This window comes from Coregonus clupeaformis, chromosome 8 (assembly GCF_020615455.1).
Source record: "Coregonus clupeaformis isolate EN_2021a chromosome 8, ASM2061545v1, whole genome shotgun sequence".
NCBI classification, from domain to species: Eukaryota; Metazoa; Chordata; class Actinopteri; order Salmoniformes; family Salmonidae; genus Coregonus; species Coregonus clupeaformis.
Window position 1 is genome coordinate 51,887,463 of NC_059199.1, and position 22,261 is coordinate 51,909,723.

Sequence of the window (22,261 nt, forward strand, 5' to 3'; positions counted from 1 at the left end):
AATCATCAATCAATCAACCTCATAACGGACATTGTCATATGGAATCCCTGCAACTCAATTGATTACAGCCCTGGCAGTCCCTTGCTGTTATTTACTGAATGAAATTACAAACTCGTGTAATATTACAATCATACTATATTTGAATAGAATCTACCTATTTACATTACTTCATAACTAAATCTGTAGTCTGTGTGTACAGGTTTTAAAAGTATGGTAGAGGACAAAAGTATCAGTCTATTCAAGTTTAGTGGTCCTCTGTTGAAATAGTGGTATAAGATTTGCTGGTGTAGCAGAGTCCAACTGAATGACAAAAACATTCCTACAACATTTCTCTCCCTTCCCACAACCACCGACCCTACAGCAACATGACACAAGTTTGCATAGCCAACATGTGTTTATGTGTAATGACTGATTTTGTGTATTTCTATGTCGTACACCAATTGGTGCCTAGCCTGAATGGGCTTAGAAGACACGATATCAAGTATGTGTGCACAAAACAACATTTTTACAGTAAACAAATTAAATGCATTTATCTAATAAATTAATTTAAAACCGAAACGGTCACCTAACAATTTGCACCAAAACAAAAAATAACATGAAATGGGTATAACACATCTAAAACATAATGTCTCCTTTTGACATGGAAATAAACAACTAAAATGTCTCCAAGTGGAGATGTGTTGAGGAGTCGATAGGTTATATTGGTTACCAACGTTAACCTTTGGCAGTTCGAATAACCTCTATGTATTTCTGACTTCCTGTTTGTTTGCTCTCCTATTGCTCAAATGGGAGGTCTATAACAATACCCTATAATGATTAAGTGATGGGACCATGTCTGTCAATGATGGACTTCAGTTAGTTCATAACCCTACATAATTACCTACAAGAACATTTCATGATTTACAACATAACCCTCCTCTTAACAATGATAGCTTGTAACACAAACACCACAGGAGGCTGCTGAGGGGAGGACGGCTCATAATAATGTCCGGGACAGGAGCTAATGGAATGGCATCAAACGCATGGAAACCATGTGTTTGATACCATTCCAGCCTTTACCACAAGCCCATCCTCCCCAATTAAGGTGCCACCAACCGCCTGTGATATACAGACATACAACTGCTGCACCATCAACACAAACTGTAAGCTTGAAATAAGAGCTTCCTCTCAACAAATAAAGACGTTCAATCAAAGCTCTTCCTCGCGTGACTAGCTAGGGCCACGAGACAGACGTGACGTAGCAGCGTTTACCCTGATTACATAGGTCTATCTATGCTTTTACCACATTCCACTTGTCACTCAACACAGTGTAGAGAGGAGACTTAACATTTCTCTGTAGTCATTCATTGTCAGTTTACTTTAAACTAGAGGGGTTGGAGTTGAATTAAATAGCCCTAACCCACCTTTGGAATCACACTCTCTTTTTAGGCAATAAGCACAACATCCTTCTAGATTAGTCTGCCTAACCACAAACATACACCCAAGGTGTAGAGCGGGGCTCTCGAACCCTGTTCCTGGAGAGCTAGCTTCCTGTAGGTTCTAACTCCAATCCCAGTTGTACCTAACCTGGTTCAGCTTATCAACCAGCTAATTGTTAGAATCAAGTGTGCTAGATTAGGGTTGGAGCGAAAACTTACAGGAGGGTAGCTCTCCAGGAACAGGGTTGGGGAGCCCTGCTGTAGACGAGCTAAACGAAAAGTCTAAATAATCAGTCACATATCATATTGCACAAACGATGCAAAAATACACATCCACACAATGTTTATAAAAGGTTATTCTCTAAGGGTTGTACAGCAACAAACATGTCCTACACAACACGCGCACACACAGAAACAAGACAAAGAAACATTACACATCCATCTTCTGCTTGTGTCTGTGAACGTTATTACTACACCAATAAAGGCCTTTTAGGCTTACAGTACGCTAACTTTTTTTGTGAACAATTGTTTTTCATTGGGTCACAAGGGCACAGTACGATAACTTTTAAGACTTAAGCCTTTCCCCTCCCTCCCCTTTAACCGTGACACATTTGCCCACTAGTTCGAGAAGGAAAAAGATAATGTGAAGTAAGTAGCAGAATAAGAGGGTTCTCTTGGAGGTCAGGGTTCATAGTTCATTGGGGTAGCTGGTCGAGGTGTATGGAGAAATGGGCTTTGTGGTCCACAGCCACAGGCTTCAGGCCCAGTGTCCATGGTCATATACATTAGGGCACAACTTAGCAAAAGGTTTTGCAATGGGGGGAAATAAACAAGCATTTCTTATTGGACAAGGTCAGGTGGTACCTCCCCATTTCAGTAAATGTTCTTCCATTTGGTGCCTAATGAATACACCCCAGGTTCAGACCTTGGTTCTGGTCTAGGGATGGACCTTGAAGGCCAGCAGCTTCTCAGAGTGCATGTTATTGAGGGAGTGGAGGTCGGGCAGTCTGAGGAGCAGCTTGGTGAATATGGCTGACTCGTTGGGGTGGTTCTTAGTGATGAGGCCCCTCAGGTGCCGGATCAGAGTCTCCTGAAGAGCCTCCACAGAGTTCACGTTCTCAATCCCTGAGCGATCTAGAACACAAAAACCACAGTAGAACGTTATTAGACTTGGTTCCTATACTTTTCTCTGATCACCATGCATCCGGTATGTCTCTATGACAGGAAGCTCGATCAACTGATATGGATAGAATATGTTAATGAGGAAGGAAACACTCACTATAATACAACGCATGCTTTCAAACACAAAAAACATAGATAGCTACACTACTCTCTTGGTAAGAAGCCATATACAGTACCATAACAACTCACAGTATTAAGTCGGTTTCTATAGGAACTATAAGAAAGTCTATATAAAGGGACAGGAAGTGCGAATCCCGTGAGTGGGGTCACAAGGTCACAGGGCGTGAGCCTACCGGCAGAGATGAGGACGACAGCGGTGAACAGGCTCATCTCCTCCTCACTGAGGCCGAGCCCCATCAGCTTGTCGCTGAAGTCCATCATGGAGGTCAGGAAGTCGCCGGCGCCCATGGCTCGTAACGTCTCCACACTGTACTTGTTACCACCCAGGAACGTCACTGTGCGGTCTTTCACGTCAAACAGGGACGCAAAGCGCACCACTAACACCTGGTGAAGTGACAGCAGACACTAGTTAAGTCTGGGTGGATCAACTGCATTTCGAAGATAGCCTTTTCAACTGCATTTCGAAGATAGTTTTTTTTCTACTGTTTTCATTCACGTGAGACAATGGATAAGGGGTAGAGAAGAGAACACAATACGAGTGAGTGTTCTGAGAATGGTCTTTACCTCAAAGGTACCAGCCTTGAGCAGGTTGACCTGGTCATGTTGGGAGAGGTCTCTGAAGCCTGGGATCCGCTTGGCAAACTCCACCACCTCCCTGACGGCCGGGGTGAAACTGTGGCTGAACTCCTCCCAGATCCCATGGCCTGACTTATGGGGGTTCACATGGGGAGACGTGTTCATGGGACACAGCTGAGGACGGAGAGAGAGGAGATGGACTTGGGTTAGAAGGAAGCACACGCAACATATCAGTCACATACTTATTAAAAATGGTGGACAAGGCGAGTTCCCCCAAATAAATGTGTTACGTTAACACAATCTAAAAGGTGTGAACACACCCCCTCTATAGATCAAGTGTGGTGTTCCACAGGGATCGAATCTTGGACTTCAATTATTTATAGTTTACATTGACGATCTGCCAAATGCATCAAACTGCTTTCTCAAGTGCTTTGAGAATAAAATGTAGTTGATCATTAGATTCTATGATAGACAACATAAATATTATATTAACTATAATATATCATACCCTCCTTCTCCATCTGTCTATCTTGGACTCACCAGATGCATCCTGTTGCCCCCGCTCCACATTGGTCCACTGAATCCTCCATGGGAGTTGGAGGTGGCCTGGCTAGTGCTGTTGTTGCCTCCTCTCAGGCCATTGTGGGCGTAGGCTGGGCAGTGGCCACTAGGGGAGCTGGTGGGCAGTCTGTCTCTGCTGTAGGGGCAGTGGTTCTGGCTGGGGGTGGTGGTGTGGTCCTCATGGCGATGGTAGCTGTCAGGGCCCTGAGGCCCAGTGTTGGTGGGCCTCTCCTGAGCCTGAGTGGCTGTGAGAGGGGCCAGGTCATTTTGGTTCTGGTTCTGCTGGTTCTGCTGGTTCCAGGCCTCCTGCTGGTTCTGGTTCCTCTCCTCCATCCTCTTTCCAGTGTCACTGACATGTTGCTCCGCCCCTGGGGAGGTCAGCTGGGTGTCGGCCTGGGACTGGGGGGAGGGGCTACCTTGCTCCTGGTTGTACATAAAGGTCTCCTGGTGGGCCCGGGTCACCGAGCCAATCACATCCTCTGACACGCAGTCTGAAGCACTCGACGGAGACACTGAGTTAGGGCTGGGATTTGTATTCATGGCGACCACAGGCTCGCGGTCAGAGCTGGTCTCCTCAGATTGGTTGGACCCGGGGGAAGCGGCGGGAGAGGTGGAGGAGGAAGAGGCGGCGCCTAGGCCAGAGTCAACATATTGGGGGCGGGGCTCCATGGGGCAGGCTGGCGCCTGAAGCTGATTTGCCAGGGGGAGGGGTGTGTTGCCGTGTAGCTGGCTGTTATTCATCATGTTGTTCATGGCACTCTGCATCTCTAGTAGCATGCGCTGCTTCTCACGCTTTGGGATGCGACCAAAACGCACAGCTAGGGAGGAGACAACATTTAGAAATGGTCTTTGCCAAAAGATATGCTTGTCTACAGATTATCAAATACTGTAAATCCTTGTTTGAAATCTAACAAACCGACTTCATCTACTTCTTTCTCAATCACATATTTATCTAACCCATGACAACCCACGATAACGGTAATACACCATGTATTATTGTGACTGGAGAGGGGATGTAGTTAAAGAAGGTAATAGAAACGTACAATCCTTGGACATGCCGACCAGCAGACACTTCTTGAAGCGACACTGCTGGCAGCGGTTCCTGTTGATCCTCATGATGGCACAGCTCTCGTTCTTCAGGCACTTCTTATACTGGATGTTCTGCTGGATGCTCCGACGGAAGAAACCCTAGAGACACACAGACAGACACACTGGTGAGTCAGAGTTTAGAGTCTAGAGTTATATCTGTGTTGGGGGGATTTTGCACTTTGTCCATTTGTATGCTGAAAATCTAGAATATATTATTTCTATGAATAATACAATATTTGATATCAAATTTGGCCATTAAAAAAATGAACCCCCTACAACAGAGTGCATGACGCCTCTCGGTTTTAGAGGTTGAAGGAGTTTATTTTTATTTTTATATTGCAGATAGGTTGTGGCTTCCATCAATGTAATTGTCTGCATCATTTCCAATCCCCCATACAGTGGGGAAAAAAGTATTTAGTCAGCCACCAATTGTGCAAGTTCTCCCACTTAAAAAGATGAGAGAGGCCTGTAATTTTCATCATAGGTACACGTCAACTATGACAGACAAATTGAGGAAAAAAATCCAGAAAATCACATTGTAGGATTTTTTATGAATTTATTTGCAAATGATGGTGGAAAATAAGTATTTGGTCACCTATAAACAAGCAAGATTTCTGGCTCTCACAGACCTGTAACATCTTCTTTAAGAGGCTCCTCTGTCCTCCACTCGTTACCTGTATTAATGGCACCTGTTTGAACTTGTTATCAGTATAAAAGACACCTGTCCACAACCTCAAACAGTCACACTCCAAACTCCACTATGGCCAAGACCAAAGAGCTGTCAAAGGACACCAGAAACAAAATTGTAGACCTGCACCAGGCTGGGAAGACGGAATCTGTAATAGGTAAGCAGCTTGGTTTGAAGAAATCAACTGTGGGAGCAATTATTAGGAAATGGAAGACATACAAGACCACTGATAATCTCCCTCGATCTGGGGCTCCACGCAAGATCTCACCCCGTGGGGTCAAAATGATCACAAGAACGGTGAGCAAAAATCCCAGAACCACACGGGGGGACCTAGTGAATGACCTGCAGAGAGCTGGGACCAAAGTAACAAAGCCTACCATCAGTAACACACTACGCCGCCAGGGACTCAAATCCTGCAGTGCCAGACGTGTCCCCCTGCTTAAGCCAGTACATGTCCAGGCCCGTCTGAAGTTTGCTAGAGTGCATTTGGATGATCCAGAAGAGGATTGGGAGAATGTCATATGGTCAGATGAAACCAAAATATAACTTTTTGGTAAAAACTCAACTCGTCGTGTTTGGAGGACAAAGAATGCTGAGTTGCATCCAAAGAACACCATACCTACTGTGAAGCATGGGGGTGGAAACATCATGCTTTGGGGCTGTTTTTCTGCAAAGGGACCAGGACGACTGATCCGTGTAAAGGAAAGAATGAATGGGGCCATGTATCGTGAGATTTTGAGTGAAAACCTCCTTCCATCAGCAAGGGCATTGAAGATGAAACATGGCTGGGTCTTTCAGCATGACAATGATCCCTAACACACCGCCCAGGCAACGAAGGAGTGGCTTCGTAAGAAGCATTTCAAGGTCCTGGAGTGGCCTAGCCAGTCTCCAGATCTCAACCCCATAGAAAATCTTTGGAGAGAGTTGAAAGTCCGTGTTGCCCAGCGACAGCCCCAAAACATCACTGCTCTAGAGGAGATCTGCATGGGGGAATGGGCCAAAATACCAGCAACAGTTTGTGAAAACCTTGTGAAGACTTAAAGAAAACGTTTGACCTGTGTCATTGCCAACAAAGGGTATATAACAAAGTATTGAGAAACTTTTGTTATTGACCAAATACTTATTTTCCACCATAATTTGCAAATAAATTCATTAAGAATCCTACAATGTGATTTTCTGGAAAAAAAATGCTCAATTTGTCTGTCATAGTTGACGTGTACCTATGATGAAAATTACAGGCCTCTCATCTTTTTAAGTGGGAGAACTTGCACAATTGGTGGCTGACTAAATACTTTTTTTCCCCACTGTAGGTAAACTGGGGTATGACTAAAGAGTTAATCAAGGCGATTTTTCCACAAATAGACAGGTATTTTCCTTTCCATGGTAGCAAGATATCTATTTTTGCTAACTTTCTATTAAAATGTATTGTAGTGAGAATTTTTTTTATTTCGAGATATGAATACCGAGTGTGTCCACTTCACCTTCAGACCATTTTATTGGTAAACTACACGGTTATGTAAAATCTGTATGTTTTAGTGTTCCAATATGTAATATAGTACACTTTGGTTGTAATCCAGAGAGGTTAGAAAAATTATCTAATTTAGATCCTCTAGAGGGGGGTTGCAGGGAGACTGTTACTTGTTAGGATACCATACCATTATGTCACCAAGCCCTCTCTCACCGTAACTATGATATTGAGGCACAACATGATGCAACATTGATTAGGTGTGTGTTCTCACCTTGCAGCCCTCACAGGCATGGACCCCATAGTGGAATCCAGATGCAATGTCTCCACACACCTTACACAGCAGCACCAAGCCATTGATTTCTGAAAAAACATCTCATCAGCACCAACTGAGGAAATACCTCTTTCAAGTAAATTCAATAGACTGTATTCATCCCCAAAGCCAAGGGACAATTACTGCAAGCAAATAGTAACTGAATAGACATTCAAGTTATTGCACAGCAGAGAAACCACTCACTAGTAATGTCGCATTTTACAGTGGAGGCCGAGCGTCCTGGCTTCGCAATAGTGTGGGCCAGCGGGAGGGTGAGACCTGCCATGGTTAGGGACGTGTTCACCACATTGCCCTGGCGACAGCTGTGGGAGGAGTTGTAGTTGCAGTCATTTGAGTCACTATGACATGACTCGGGGCTGGAGGAGCTGATGTACGCTATTACACCCCCTAGTGGAGAGAGAGAGACATGATGATGAGGCTAATAGTTTCACAGAATTAAATCTCAATGGCTAGGGCTGTCTACTGGGGTAGCAGAGGTTCAAGTTACACAAAGAACAATGCATTTAAATGACCTTATAAATAGAGTGAGTGTTTGAAAGGAATTTGAATTAATGTTGTTTCGGAAAACATTTTTGCATACCGAAAGATCTGGAAATCGTACAGTCCAAAAACGATTAAACTTATTCCAAAACAAAAAAAATCTTAGCATTGAATTATTCCAAATTTAAATAGTGCTGCCCCTATTGACTACAACTATCAGAACTGCCCCCACTCCAAACTACCATTAACAACCTCTAGTTTCAAAGCACTCTGTTTCCCTGATTCACATGTTGCAATCAAGTGACACTGACGTCGCCTTTTTCTCCTATGGAAACCAAATCTGATCCTGATTGGACCATAGCATAAAGAGGCTGGCTTATACTCGTAGCCTAGTGCCTACCCATAATTCCCTGGTGCCGCAGAGTAGCTCTGAGCCAGGAAGAGGCTGACCACCCGCCCAGTCAAACAGCTCTGTTTTTTCAGCCCAGGCTGACCTGGTTTCTCTCCCTCCATTCTGGTTAGATAACGCCCCTGTTACATAATGTAAGTTTCAGCAGGGTGTGTGGAGAACAGCCTGGATACACTGCAACTCACACACATACGGCTCAAGATGGACGCTCATCATCATTCAATCAAATCAAGAGGCCGGGCCAACATTTACGGATTAATGCCTGCCAAATGTTGTATGTTGTCTAATGGAAGTATAACCTATTGTGATGTGTTCATGAGTTGGTCGTCTGTAAATTCATTGTTGCTCGAACTTCATTACAGAAGAAGTTTAAGCAAAATCCTAAAATAATCTCAAAAGGCACAACTGCCCTATTTTCAACATTCTTAAAAAGCATAAGAAACCCATAGCAATCCAGATAAGGGTCACTTACATAATGGATAGATGATTAGGTGGTCCTCTGTAGCTCAGCTGGTAGAGCACAGCGCTTGTAACGCCAAGTTAGTGGGTTCGATCCCCGGGACCACCAATACACAAATATGTATGCACGCATCGCTTTGGATAAAAGCGTCTGCTAAATGGCATATTATTATTATTATTATTATTATTATTAGGTTGTGTAACTCTTCGCCTAATTATCAATTATAATTTTACTTGACTCACTGATGACGTTACTTTTTGGAAGCCACCCCCACGAGGAACAGGCATGTTTTCTCGAGATACCCAGTGGTAGAAAACTGCTGCAAACCCTATAACTGCATGCAGTTTCACGTGTATCCACACCAGCTCGCAGGGCAGGATCTTGGGCAAAATTATGCAATGTTTACTTCACAGCGCTTCTCCACCAACCAGAGGATGCTAGGGGAGCGTTTAAATACAAAAGTATAGACGTCACAGCGAACCTCAACCACAGAGAGAGCGTATACAGTCGCACATGGCTAGCGACAGGTCCATGTGAGAAAAGGGACCTGCAACACTCTTCCAGCCTACTGATTCTGAAATAACAACACCCTCAATGACACTCCTAACCCACTTTAACCCAGTTTGAATTAAGGCTGATTACAGTAAGAAAGATCGGATATTTGAGCAGTTTACTTTACTGCAAGCCATTTGCTTATGTTTTGATTCAGAACATCACGCAACCCTTTTAAATCAGGATACTGACAAGTAAGTTTAATCTAGGTTACATAAACAAATGGAATACACTATCAAGATGCAATGTCACAAACAGTTATTCTGTAGACACTAAAATAGGCTATAGGCCTACACATACATATTTATACATGAATTGAGCAGAATATTATCATTTTACCTGATTTTGTAGATCCCATGTCCTCTGAATTAAATCCCCTTCTTGCAACCTGAAGTCTGATGACGTGTTAGCTTGTTTTCAGCAACTCTTTAGGTCGCTGGTTGATACTACTGATCAATGAATTGAAGCATTCAGAAAGTTGTCAGCAAACGCACGTAGGCCTACTAGTTTCACAGATGACATCTATAGCTCAACAGCAACTGTTGCCAATCAGACTGATTTCGCACCGTGATATTTTACGATCACCACCTGTCCAAACAATTCACATAAACTAAAATGTATCAGTTTTGTTTAAAAAACGCCCCGAATCAAACCATAGATTGTAGCCAATTTTGTCGCTTCAGAATGAATCGAACGTTGGGAATTCCGTATCTTTTTATTTTCGTAGAGCGCTCCAAAAAGCTGTCCGTCGGATGTCTCTTTTCTGCAAGCCCTAAGCCTATATATAGCTAGAGCGTAAAAATATGTATTTTCTTCAAGGAAACGATAGCAAAGCGTAGAAAGTTATCCTCTGTCAGAGAGATTCGCTGGATGACTGTTCCGAGTAGAGCTCTCGACTCAAGCTGCTATGCCACCATTTGACCCATTTCAGAGGCTCCTCCTACCCTAGTCTAGCGCTGGTGTCAATGGGCAAGTTCGTTTTGCATGGCTCGGTTCCCGAGGTGCGTGGCGATTTCGCTTAAGGACCAATGGAATGGTCTAAAATATACAGACTCCTCTCACCTGGGCACCGGACCATGCAAAACGAACTAGCCCAATGTAACCCACTGACACACTTTTTACAGTTCAAGGTGGGGGAATGGTGGAAGGAAGGGCACTAAAGGACAGCATCACCCCCATGTGAGCATCCCACCTAAAAATTGGAGGACAGTGGACTGGAGGCTGGTGGAGGGAGAAATGAGGAGGAGGGGCTCTTGGGGTTTCACATGGAGTGAATTCATAAAGAAAAGTAGTGTCTATTGACACAGAAGCAAAGAGTGCATATTTAAAAATACTATCCATCTTGTCTCAATGCCACTGTTAGCAATGCACATCCTTGACAAGTTCTCAGACACAAAGCAGTGTGAGGATTTATTGCTGATAGGTTCCAACGTTTCAGAAATGGATTGGGATTTATTTTATTGTTTGTCTATAGTATAGCATCAAAAAACATAACATTTCTCCAACATATTGAATGCACTGAAGCATAAAATCAGAAATGATTATGACAAGATTTTTCCCACATATATTGAGCTCTCCGGATTTTAAGAATGTGATAAATACATCAAGCAGTTTAAAATGTCCACACATGATTAAAATAATATATATTCTAAATGGCATATAGTACCAGTCAAAAGTTTGGACACACCTACTCATTCAAGGGTTTTTCTTTATTTTTACATTGTAGAATAATAGTGAAGACATCAAAACTATGAAATAACACATATGGAATCATGTAGTAACCAAAAGAGTGTTAAACAAATCAAAATTTGAGATTCCTTGAAGTAGCCACCCTTTGCCTTGATGACAGCTTTGCACACTCTTGGCATTCTCTCAACCAGCTTCACCTGGAATGCTTTTCCAATTGTCTTGAAGGAGTTCCCTCATATGCTGAGCACTTGTTGGCTGCTTTTCCTTCACTCTGCGGTCCAACTCATCCCAAACCATCTCAATTGGGTTGAGGTTGAGTGATTGTGGAGGCCAGGTCTTCTGATGCAGAACTCCATCACTCTCCTTCTTGGTCAAATAGCCCTTACACAGCCTGGAGGTGTGTTGGGTCATTGTCCTGTTGAAAAACAAGTGATAGTCCCACTAAGCGCAAACCAGATGGGATGGCGTATCGCTGCAGAATGCTGTGGCTAAGGAGGGATTTGCTGCCGTTTTATGGGCTCTTAACCAACCGTGCTATTTTGTTAGTTTCTTCGCATTATTTGTAACTTATTTTGTACATAATGTTGCTGCTACCGTCTCTTATGACCGAAAATAGCTTTTGGACATCAGAACAGCGATTACTCACCTTGAACTGGACAAATCATTTTTCTTTAACGAGTCGGACGAAAGGGATTTGCTCCAGACACCCGACAGGGCCCTCATCCCGGTCATTCGCAGTAGAAAGAGACAGAGATATCGCGGAAGGAGATTGGGGTGCCTGGTAAGGAGCCGGCGACTTGTGGCTAATCTGCCTTTGCCATCGGTACTATTGGCCAATGTACAATCGCTTGATAATAAAGAGGACGAACTACAAGCACGTATATCCTACCAATGGGACATTAAAAACTGTAAAATCTTATGTTTCACAGAGTCGTGGCTAAACGACGACATGAATAACATACAACTGGCGGGTTATAAACTGTATCGGCAGGATAGAACAGCAGCCTCTGGTAAGACAAGGGGTGGAGGTCTATGTATATTTGTAAACAACAGCTGGTGCACGATATCTAAGTCTCTAGGTTTTCCCCGCCTGAGGTAGAGTATATCATGATAAGCTGTAGACCACACTATCTACCAAGAGAGTTTTCATCTACTATATTCTTCGTAGCTGTCTATTTACCACCACAAACCGATGCTGGCACTAAGACCACACTCAATGAGCTGTATAAGGCCATAAGCAAACAGGAAAACGCTCATCCAGAGGCGGCGCTCCTAGTAGCCGGGGACTTTAATGCAGGGAAACTTAAATCCGTTTTACCTCATTTATACCAGCATGTTAAATGTGCAACCAGAGGGGAAAAAAACTCTAGACCACCTTTACTCCACACAAAGAGACGCGTACAAATGCTTACAAGCAAAAACTAAAGCAGGAAGCACCAGTGACTCGGTCAATAAAAAAGTGGTCAGATGAAGCAGATGCTAAGCTACAGGACTGTTTTGCTAGCACAGACTGGAATATGTTCTGGGATTCTTCCGATGGCATTGAGGAGTACACCACATCAGTCACTGGCTTCATCGATAACGTCGTCCCCACAGTGACTGTACAGTTGAAGTCGGAAGTTTACATACACTTAGGTTGGAGTCATTAAAACTCGTTTTTCAACCACTCCACAAATGTCTTGTTAACAAACTATAGTTTTGGCAAGTCGGTTAGGACATCTACTTTGTGCATGAAAGGATAATAAAAGGATTACTATTATACTATTCCAGGTATTCCTTAAAGATGAATAATTCACTGTATCACAATTCCAGTGGGTCAGAAGTTTACATACACTAAGTTGACTGTGTCTTTAAACAACTTTGAAAATTCCAGAAAACGATGTCATGGCTTTAGAAGCTTCTGATAGGCTAATTGACATAATTTGAGTCAATTGGAGGTGTACCTGTAGATGTATTTCAAGGCCTATCTTCCAACTCAGTGCCTCTTTGCTTGACATCATGGGAAAATCAAAAGAAATCAGCCAAGACCTCAGAAAAAAAGTTGTAGACCTCCACAAGTCTGGTTCATCCTTGGGAGCAATTTCCAAACGCCTGAAGGTACCACGTTCATCTGTACAAACAATAGAACGCAAGTATAAACACCATGGGACCACGCAGCCGTCATACCGCTCAGGAAGGAGACGCGTTCTGTTTCCTAGAGATGAACATACTTTGGTGCGAAAAGTGCACATCAATCCCAGAACAACAGCAAAGGACCTTGTGAAGATGCTGGAGGAAACAGGTACAAAAGTATCTATATCCACAGTAAAAACGAGTCATATATCGACATGACCTGAAAGGCCGCTCAGCAAGGAAGAAGCCACTGCTCCAAAACCTCCATAAAAAAGCCAGACTACGGTTTGCAACTGCAAAAATATAACTGTTTGGCCATAATGACCATCATTATGTTTGGAGGAAAAAGTGGGCAGGCTTGCAAGCCGGAGAACACCATCCCAACCGTGAAGCACAGGGGTGGCAGCATCATGCTGTTGGGGTGCTTTGCTGCAGGAGGGACTGGTGCACTTCACAAAATAGATGGCATCATGAGGAAGGAAAATTATGTGGACATATTGAAGCAACATCTCAAGACATCAGTCAGGAAGTTAAAGCTTGGTCGCAAATGGGTCTTCCAAATGGACAATGACCCCAAGCATACTTCCAAAGTTGTGGCAAAATGGCTTAAGGACAACAAAATCAAGGTATTGGAGTGGCCATCACAAATCCCTGACCTCAATCCTATAGCAAATTTGTGGGCAGAACTGAAAAAGCGTGTGCGAGCAAGGAGGCCTACAAACCTGACTCAGTTACACCAGCTCTGTCAGGAGGAATGGGCCAAAATTCACCCAATTTATTGTGGGAAGCTTGTGGAAGGCTACCCGAAACATTTGACCCAAGTTAAATAATTTAAAGGCAATGCTACCAAATACTAATTGAGTGTATGTAAACTTCTGACCCACTGTGAATGTGATGAAAGAAATAAAAGCTGAAATAAATCATTCTCTCTACTATTATTCTGAGATTTCACATTCTTAAAATAAGGTGGTGATCCTAACTGACCTAAGACAGGGAATTTTTACCAGGATTAAATGTCAGGAATTGTGAAAAACTGAGTTTAAATGTATTTAGCTAAGGTGTATGTAAACTTCCGACTTCAACTGTACGTACATACCCCAACCATTTTTCACATTTACATTTTTGTCATTTAGCAGACGCTCTTATCCAGAGCGACTTACAGTTAGTGAGTGCATACATTTTAATTTTTTCATACTGGCCCCCCGTGGGAATCAAACCCACAACCCTGGCGTTGCAAACGCCATGCTCTACCAACTGAGCTACATCCCTGCCAGCCATTCCCTCCCCTACCCTGGACGACGCTGGGCCAATTGTGCGCCGCCCCATGGGTCTCCCGGTCGCGGCCGGCTACGACAGAGCCTGGATTCGAACCAGGATCTCTAGTGGCACAGCTAGCACTGCGGTGCAGTGCCTTAGACCACTGCGCCACTCGGGAGAAGCCATAGATTACAGGCAACATCCGCACTGAGCTAAAGGGTAGAGCTGCCGCTTTCAAGGAGCAGGACTCTAACACGGAAGCTTATAAGAAATCCCGCTATGCCCTCCGACGAACCATTAAACAGGCAAAGCGTCAATACAGGACTAAGACCGAATCGTACTACACCGGCACCGACGCTCGTCGGATGTGGCAGGGCTTGCAAAATATTACAGACTACAAAGGGAAGCACAGCCGCGAGCTGCCTAGTGACATGAGCCTACCAGACAAGCTAAATTACTTCTATGCTCGCTTTGAGGCAAGTAACACTGAAACATGCATGAGAGCATCAGCTGTTCCGGACGACTGTGTGATCACGCCAATGTGAGTAAGACCTTTACACAGGTCAACATTCACAAGGCCGCAGGGCCAGACGGATTACCAGGACATGTACTCCGAGCATGCACTGACCAACTGGCAAGTGTCTCCAATAACATTTTCAACCTCTCCCTGTCTGAGTCTGTAATACCAACATGTTTCAAGCAGAACACCTTAGTCCCTGTGCCCAAGAACACTAAGGTAACCTGCCTAAATGACTACCGACCCGTAGCACTCATGTCTGTAGCCATGAAATGCTTTGAAAGGCTGGTCATGGCTCATATCAACACCATTATCCCAGAAACTCTAGACCCACTCCAATTTGCATACCGCCCCAAAAGATCCACAGATGATGCAATCTCTATTGCGCTCCACAGGGCCCTTTCACACCAGGACAAAAGGAACACCTATGTGAGAATGTTATTCATTCACTACAGCTCAGCGTTCAACACCATAGTGCCCTCAAAGCTCATCACTAAGCTAAAGCTCATCACTAAGCTAAGGACCCTGGGACTAAACACCTCCCTCTGCAACTGGATCCTGGACTTCCTGACGGGCCGCCCCCAGGTGGTAAGGGTAGGTAACAACACATCCGCCATGCTGATCCTCAACATGGTGCGCGTGGGTGCTCAGTCCCCTTCTGTACTCCCTGTTCACTCATGACTGCATGGCCAGGCACAACTCCAACACCATCATTAAGTTTGCCCATGACACAACAGTGGTAGGCCTGATCACCAACAACGACGTGACAGCCTATAGGGAGGAGGTCAGAGACCTGGCCTTGTGGTGTCAGGACAACAACCTCTCCCTCAACGTGATCAAGACAAAGGATATGATTGTGGACTACAGGAAAAAGAAGAGGACTGAGCACGCCCCCATTCTTTTCGACGGGGCTGTAGTGGAGCAGGTTGAGAGCTTCAAGTTCCTTGGTGTCCACATCGCCAACAAACTAACATGATCCAAGCACACCAAAACAGTCGTGAAGAGGGCACAACAAAACCTATTCCCCCTAAGGAGACTGAAAAGATTTGGCATGGGTCCTCAGATCCTCAAAAGGTTCTACAGCTACACCATGACTGGTTGCATCACTGGGGTCAAGTACGTACGGCCCAGTACATCACTGGGGTCAAGCTTCCTACCATCCAGGACCTCTATACCAGGCCGTGTCAGAGGAATGCCCTAAAAATTGTCAAAGACTCCAGCCACCCTAGTCATAGACTGTTCTCTCTGCTACCGCACGGCAAGCGGTACCGGAGCGCCAAGTCTAGGTCCAAGAGGCTTCTAAACAGTTTCTACTACCAAGCCATAAGATTCCTGAACATCTAATCAAATGGATATCCATCTACTCTCTGTTTATTATCAATGCATAGTCACTTTAATAACTCTACCTACATGTACATATTACCTCAATTGCCTCAACTAACCGGTGCCCCCGCACATTGACTCTGTACCGGTACCCTCTGTATATAGCTTCGCTATTGTTATTTTACTGCTGCTCTTTAATTATTTGTGATGTTTTAGTTTTTTCTCCAAAAAACTGCATTGTTGGTTAAGGGCTTGTAAGTAAGCATTTCACTGTAAGGTCTACTACACCTGTTGTATTCGGCGCATGTGACAAATACAATTTGATTTGGTAGCCATGCTGGTTTAGTGTGCCTTGAATTCTAAATAAATCACAGACAGTGTCACCAGCAAAGCACCCCCACACCACCTCCTCCATGCTTCACGGTGGGAACCACACATGCGGAGATCATCCGTTCATCTACACTGCGTCTCACAAAGACAGCAATTCGACCATGAAGGCCTGATTCACACAGTCTCCTTTGAACAGTTGATGTTGAGATGTGTCTGTTACTTGAACTATGTGAAGCATTTATTTGGGCTGTAATTTCTGAGGCTGGTAACTCTAATGAACTTATCCTCTGCAGCAGAGGTAACTCTGGGTCTTCCTTTCCTGTGGCGGTCCTCATGAGAGCCAGTTTCATCATAGCGCTTGATGGTTTTTGCGACTGCACTTAAAGTAATGATGGACTGTCATTTCTCTTTGCTTATTTGAGCTGTTCTTGCCATAATATGGACTTGGTATTTTACCAAATAGGGCTATCTTCTGTATACCACCCCTACCTTGTCACAACACAACTGATTGGCTCAAACGTATTAAGAAGGAAAGAAATTACACAAATTAACTTTTAAGCACACCTGTTAATTGAAATACATTCCAGGTGACTACCTCATGAAACTGGTTGAGAGAATGCCAAGTGTGCAAAGCTGTCATCAAGGCAAAGGGTGGCAATGTTGAAGAATATCAAATATAAAACTTATTTTGATTTGTTTAACACTTTTTTGGTTACTACATGATTCCATGTGTTATTTCATAGTTTTGATCTCTTCTTTATTCTACAGTGTAGAAAATAGTAAAAATAAAGAAAAACCCTGGAATGAGTAGGTGTGTCCAAACTTTTGACTGGTACTGTATATTATTATTATATTATAAAATGCATTCTAACATTGGCAGCAAAGGCTTCTTCACACAGTCCAAAATAAAACATTTACTTTTTCAAATGTTTTTTTTTTCAAATGGTCAACAATTTCATGTGTATAAGCTCACCAGCTTCTAGTCCCAAAACCCGGAAATGAGTTACCTCTGGTTTGTTCAGCCTTTCCTATAGGGAAAATGAATGGGGAAAGAATAGAGTTTTGGGATAAATGCCGAAAATAAGGTTTGAGATTAACACAGGTTTAGGAGATCTTATACGTTTTGTTCTATGAGATAATATCAGTCAGTTAACATGACCTTTATGAATTATGAAGCCTTAATGTGCTTTTTTTTTTTTTACATAAATGCTTCAAAATTCACAGAAAGTTACATTAGCTGATGAAGATTATCTCATAGAACCACAGACCTTATTTTTGGCAAAACTGTTTTGATACTGTAACAATGCTGCTAACAGTCTCTTCGGTAACCTACACTCTCACTGTAGGGCATGATAGGAGAAAAATGATCCTCGTGTCCAAGAGGTGAGGCAGAGGCCACAGAGACGGGAGGCAACATGAGGGCAGGCACATGCAGAATGACACACACAGGTAACAGCTTGTTTCTTTACTCAGGAACGAGGGCAAAATGTAGATATCTGGGTGTAGGTCTGCATGTGCATTCGAAACACATGCAGCAAAGTAGACATCACATGTAGCAAAGCACAGCAATCACAGATCAGATCTGTACACTAGTGTGTTTTCATATAGCTAACCAAGGAGGAAAATAATGAAGTAGTTGTTCTGCGGGACATCAATGAAATTGAGTAGCTGGTTGACCTTACTGCAGCATCCTCTGGATATATGGGAGGTATTATATTCAACCATGCGAGGGACAAATGGAACCCAAAGAGTTGTTGAAAACCTCTCATGTCTTCACCCACTTTGTTCCTGACTCCATGCACCTTGGTTGAAATGGGATGAACCACATAATTTCTCCAGCAGCACCCTCTGTCCCAGAACAGGTGAAACTGACTCTGACGAGCTGTTTCACTAGATCTCCCACACACTTCCTTGTCAACAAGAATAATGTGGCTACCTCGCTTTTCAACCAAGGTCGGTGCATGAACGAGGACCAAATTTGAAGATAAGTAGGACAAGGATCTTTCAACAACTCTCAGAGGACAATGGAAGTTCACTTCAAATACGACAGTAACACACATTGATTTTAAGAGAATTTGAAGTCAGCTTTGTAGATTTCCTGCTTCACTCAGTTGCTTGACAGACATGGAAACCACCACCCCACTGTACCAAGCTGCCTTGATGGGTTTGGAGCAGCCATATCCCAAAGAAGACTTCTCCTGACCAGCTCCCATTTCCCTGGTTCTTTGGCTTCCTCTGCCACCACAATGAAAAAAATAGACAGACAAGCCCACGCCTTTCTTCAGTTTTTGTTTTGGTGGAATTCTGGTCACCGGTGACGTGAACACTGCAGTGCCCCCAGCTGAATCTGTGTAAGAACGGGCCTGGGAGAAATGTGAGAAAGTTATATAAATGACCACCACATTGTTCTCCAACTCAACGCCCTTGCTGCTCTAGCTTTTCAGTCCTTTCAAACAGTGGATTGCCTCTTTACGTTGAACTGAGTAGTGGTGCAACAGGTTAGGGGGAAGAGGCCAGTGCTTCACATCGTGTTACTTTACCATTTAGCTTAAAACCTGTGCTTAATGTTGAGCAGTCTAATGTGTGATATTAAGGCATTTATAGTCCAACTTAAAATATGTCTTCCAGTTTAGATTAATAATTAAACTGACATTTAGCCCATACATTGTCAATTGAGTGACAAATATATTTTATTCAATGAGAAGACAACTATACTTTTTCATCTTTGAAAAGATTCTCCCTTCTGACCTGGGACTCGAACCCACCACCCTCCAGATGCTGTCCCACTTCTTTAACCTCTAGGTCGGGGCTCTCCAAAACCGTTCCTGGAGCACTACACTCCTGTAGGTTTTTGCTCAAACCCCAGTTGTCACCAACTTGATTCAGCTTATTAACCAACTAAGTATTAGTCAGGTGTGCTAGATCAGTGTTGAAGACAACCTACAGGACAGTAGCTCTCCAGAAACGTGTCGAGTGCTCTGCTCTAGGGCACTCGACACAGGTTCACTTACTATTATCCCCCAAAACACATTAACCCATCCTGAGGAAAACCTAGATGTAATGACAAAGCGTGCACTGTAGACACTGGTTCAAATCAGTTCCTCTTGCTGTCATATTGGTCAATAGTTCTGACAGGGTGCCTTTCCATGAATCACATTTCACAAGTTTGTGAAAATGCTAGTATGTCAGTTTCGCTTATCCTAGTTACTAACCACTATCTGTATAACTTTATCGCCCAATATATCAAATGGCAGCTCCTACACCCAAAATGAACAGCCCTTAAAAATACAACACATCAGACCAACAATTTGTCACCATAAAAAGGCATGTGTTTATTTCTTTAAATGTACAGACACCCTCTAGCGGTAGCGGTGCAGCTGCAGGGTATTGCGTCTCTTCCAGGCTGCCCGGCGGGAACCACCCATGGTCAGGTGGAACTTGTGGCCCTTGCCCAGGCCGCGGCTCTTCTTGCCCGCGGATGTCAGGCCACGCATCTCCCTGTGCTTGTGCACGGGCCTGGTGATCCATTGGGTGTCAGGGTTGCGTCTGATAGCCTTGTGGAAGGTGTCGATCAGGATCACCTCAAAGAACTTGTAGGTGGAGTCCTCTCCTACCCAGTAGGAGGCTAGCACCCTCAGGCCTCCACAGTGTCGGCCAGCACGCTCCTGTTGGGGAGACCGAAGACCAAACAGGTCAGACAAGTCACATCCAGAAACTTAGGTATAAATGTAAAATCACTGATATGCAGAGGTGTTCCACACAACCACAAATGCAGGTGAAACCACTCAACATTTCATAACGGATAGAACATTATGCCGGGGGCTGGTCTAGTGATCGCACTGCAGACCCCAGACTGTGCATGGCCCCCTGCGGCAAGGTTTTTATCCCCAGTTACACCACCTTCAATTTCATCTACCTCTACCTCATCCACATTACACACCATCTGTTGAGCAATTCTAGCTGTATGCTTAAATCTCAAATGTATGGGAAAGATCTGAAATGAGGAAATCATTGCACCATGTCACATTCATTTGAGAGTGAGGCATACACATATGGATTAGACTCGACATTAAAGTAATCACCAAGTCCAATGTGAAGAGAATACCATTCACTTAGTTTTCAATACAATACCGTTTTAAATACAACCAAGATACTTTTGTAAACAATGCATTATTTTCCCTGTGGTTTCAGACAAATTGGCTTATTTCAGACAGGTTTCACCATAGTCGATAAGCTGGGGAAAAAAGTTGAGCATCATTAACCACATTGAGGATGCATTAACGGTGTTGATGAAAGGGGTGCAATTTGAAATGTGAGCCTTGTTTCAGAAAAGAGCACCACAGTAAGCAAAATGGCAAATTCCAACATGCCTATCAGAGGACAATGGGGCCAATATTAAATTACTTTTACCTATCCAATATGTTCATATCTGCACAAGTGCCTAGAAGTGGGGCAAATGTTAGATTCGGAATCGAGCATCCATTTGCCAAATTAAGTCAGATCAGTGACATCCTTGTGCAGTTCATAGTAACTTCTCCCTGAAGTGTGCAATCAGACCACAACTTGGGAGATGCACCTGTACAGGAGCACTTACCTCAGCAGTGGACTGGAGGCTGCGGGCGAACTTGATCTGGTTGACACCATGGTGGACGGGCTTGCCGTAGGTGGCACCCTTGGGCACGGGGCGCTTGCGGCCTCCACGGCGAACGCGGACACGGTAGATGACGTAGCCTGTTATATGGAGAGAAGTCAGGAAGATATCAATGACATGTCAAATAAAGGACATAGTAAATAACAGCCTGTCATATGAGATCAGCAACATGTCAAATAATAAAAGAGGACATTAATGGCACAACCACTTGGTCCACCTTTCATGTGAATCAACACTTAATCGGATAAGAATACCATTACTGCCTAATCACAGCAATAGGGCTACAACATATTACATCTTTAACTTATCACACCAATGCATCAGACAACATCCTACACCCTGCCTCATGTGGCAAACTTGAGGATCAAAGGTGACATGAGTGAGAAACGATCAACTATGAAGCATAAGCATGCAACAGATTACCAGTACTGCAAAGTTACATGAGTCTATAACATTACCCAAGAAGATTCAGTCTGCATTCTACGATTTGAATGAAACAGACACCCACCTTGTTTGCACTTGTACCCTAGTCTGCGGGCCTTGTCGGGTCTGGTGGGTCTAGGCGCACGGTGGAGACCAGAGAGCTGACGGTACTGCCAGCAACGGACGCGCAAGAGGAAGCGCATCACGTCGGACTGCTTCTTGCGCCATAGCTCCTGCATATATTTGTACGCTCCCATCTTGGACTAACTGTGAGAAAAGGCAAAGAGAAATATGTTGCTAATGATCACCATTCTATGTTGTGATTTTGCAGTTAGTTGGAGGGAAAAAGGCACCGAAAAGTAACGTTTGGTAGCTACCTAATCTTCATTAAACGCCATGATTTGGCCAAGTTGGCTAGCTAGCCAACCAGCACGTTTACTTTGTTTACAACGTACCTTTAACTATTGAAGTCATGAATGACATCTTCGAGTTAGTGCTTTTGGGATCATTTCTGTTTAATTCTAGACCCACTGGAAATTTGTATTCGGGTAGCATGAGGCTCGCGGTAGGCCCCGATGCCTACAGTCCTACACACTAGATAGGTAGCTAGTTAGCCGGCTAGTAC

The 22,261-nt window shown here is 43.8% G+C and overlaps 2 protein-coding genes and 1 non-coding gene across 4 annotated transcripts; all 3 read right to left on the reverse strand.

The window, feature by feature from the left end:
• Nucleotides 1-1,020: 1,020 nt before the first annotated feature.
• Nucleotides 1,021-10,248, reverse strand: LOC121571920 (nuclear receptor subfamily 1 group D member 2). 2 transcript variants are annotated; one of them, XM_041883717.2, is made up of 8 exons: nucleotides 9,674-10,248; nucleotides 7,617-7,820; nucleotides 7,374-7,462; nucleotides 4,901-5,045; nucleotides 3,837-4,675; nucleotides 3,285-3,470; nucleotides 2,894-3,104; nucleotides 1,021-2,552 (listed from the first exon to the last, which is right to left on the reverse strand). In XM_041883717.2, the coding sequence occupies exons 1-8, from the start codon at nucleotides 9,690-9,692 to the stop codon at nucleotides 2,356-2,358; spliced, it is 1,890 nt and encodes a 629-aa protein (XP_041739651.1). In that variant the 5' UTR covers nucleotides 9,693-10,248; the 3' UTR covers nucleotides 1,021-2,355. The 2 variants fall into 2 exon arrangements, with proteins under 2 accessions (XP_041739651.1, XP_041739652.1); XM_041883718.2 differs by lacking the exon at nucleotides 9,674-10,248 and adding an exon at nucleotides 8,014-8,332.
• A 9,619-nt stretch (nucleotides 10,249-19,867) lies between these two features.
• On the reverse strand, nucleotides 19,868-21,935 carry LOC121571922 (60S ribosomal protein L15). The gene is made up of 3 exons (XM_041883720.2): nucleotides 21,722-21,935; nucleotides 21,157-21,293; nucleotides 19,868-20,227 (listed from the first exon to the last, which is right to left on the reverse strand). Exons 1-3 carry the CDS (start codon nucleotides 21,891-21,893, stop codon nucleotides 19,922-19,924), a joined length of 615 nt encoding a protein of 204 aa, XP_041739654.1. The 5' UTR covers nucleotides 21,894-21,935; the 3' UTR covers nucleotides 19,868-19,921.
• On the reverse strand, nucleotides 20,741-20,830 carry LOC121573098. The gene has a single exon (XR_006001977.1). It is a non-coding gene; the product is annotated as a small nucleolar SNORD12/SNORD106 (small nucleolar RNA).
• Nucleotides 21,936-22,261: the final 326 nt, after the last annotated feature.

Coding starts and splice junctions, on each gene's coding strand:
- LOC121571920 (XM_041883717.2), bottom strand. Junction 7,463..7,616: donor TGTAAAATGCGACATTACTA/GTGAGTGGTTTC, acceptor ATGTTTTTTCAG/AAATCAATGGCTTGGTGCTG. Junction 3,105..3,284: donor TCAAGGCTGGTACCTTTGAG/GTAAAGACCATT, acceptor TCACTTCACCAG/GTGTTAGTGGTGCGCTTTGC.
- LOC121571922 (XM_041883720.2), bottom strand. CDS start 21,893: ATGGGAGCGTACAAATATATGCAGGAGCTATGGCGCAAGAAGCAGTCC. Junction 21,294..21,721: donor AGGGTACAAGTGCAAACAAG/GTGGGTGTCTGT, acceptor TCCATATAACAG/GCTACGTCATCTACCGTGTC. Junction 20,228..21,156: donor GCCTCCAGTCCACTGCTGAG/GTAAGTGCTCCT, acceptor TCTCCCCAACAG/GAGCGTGCTGGCCGACACTG.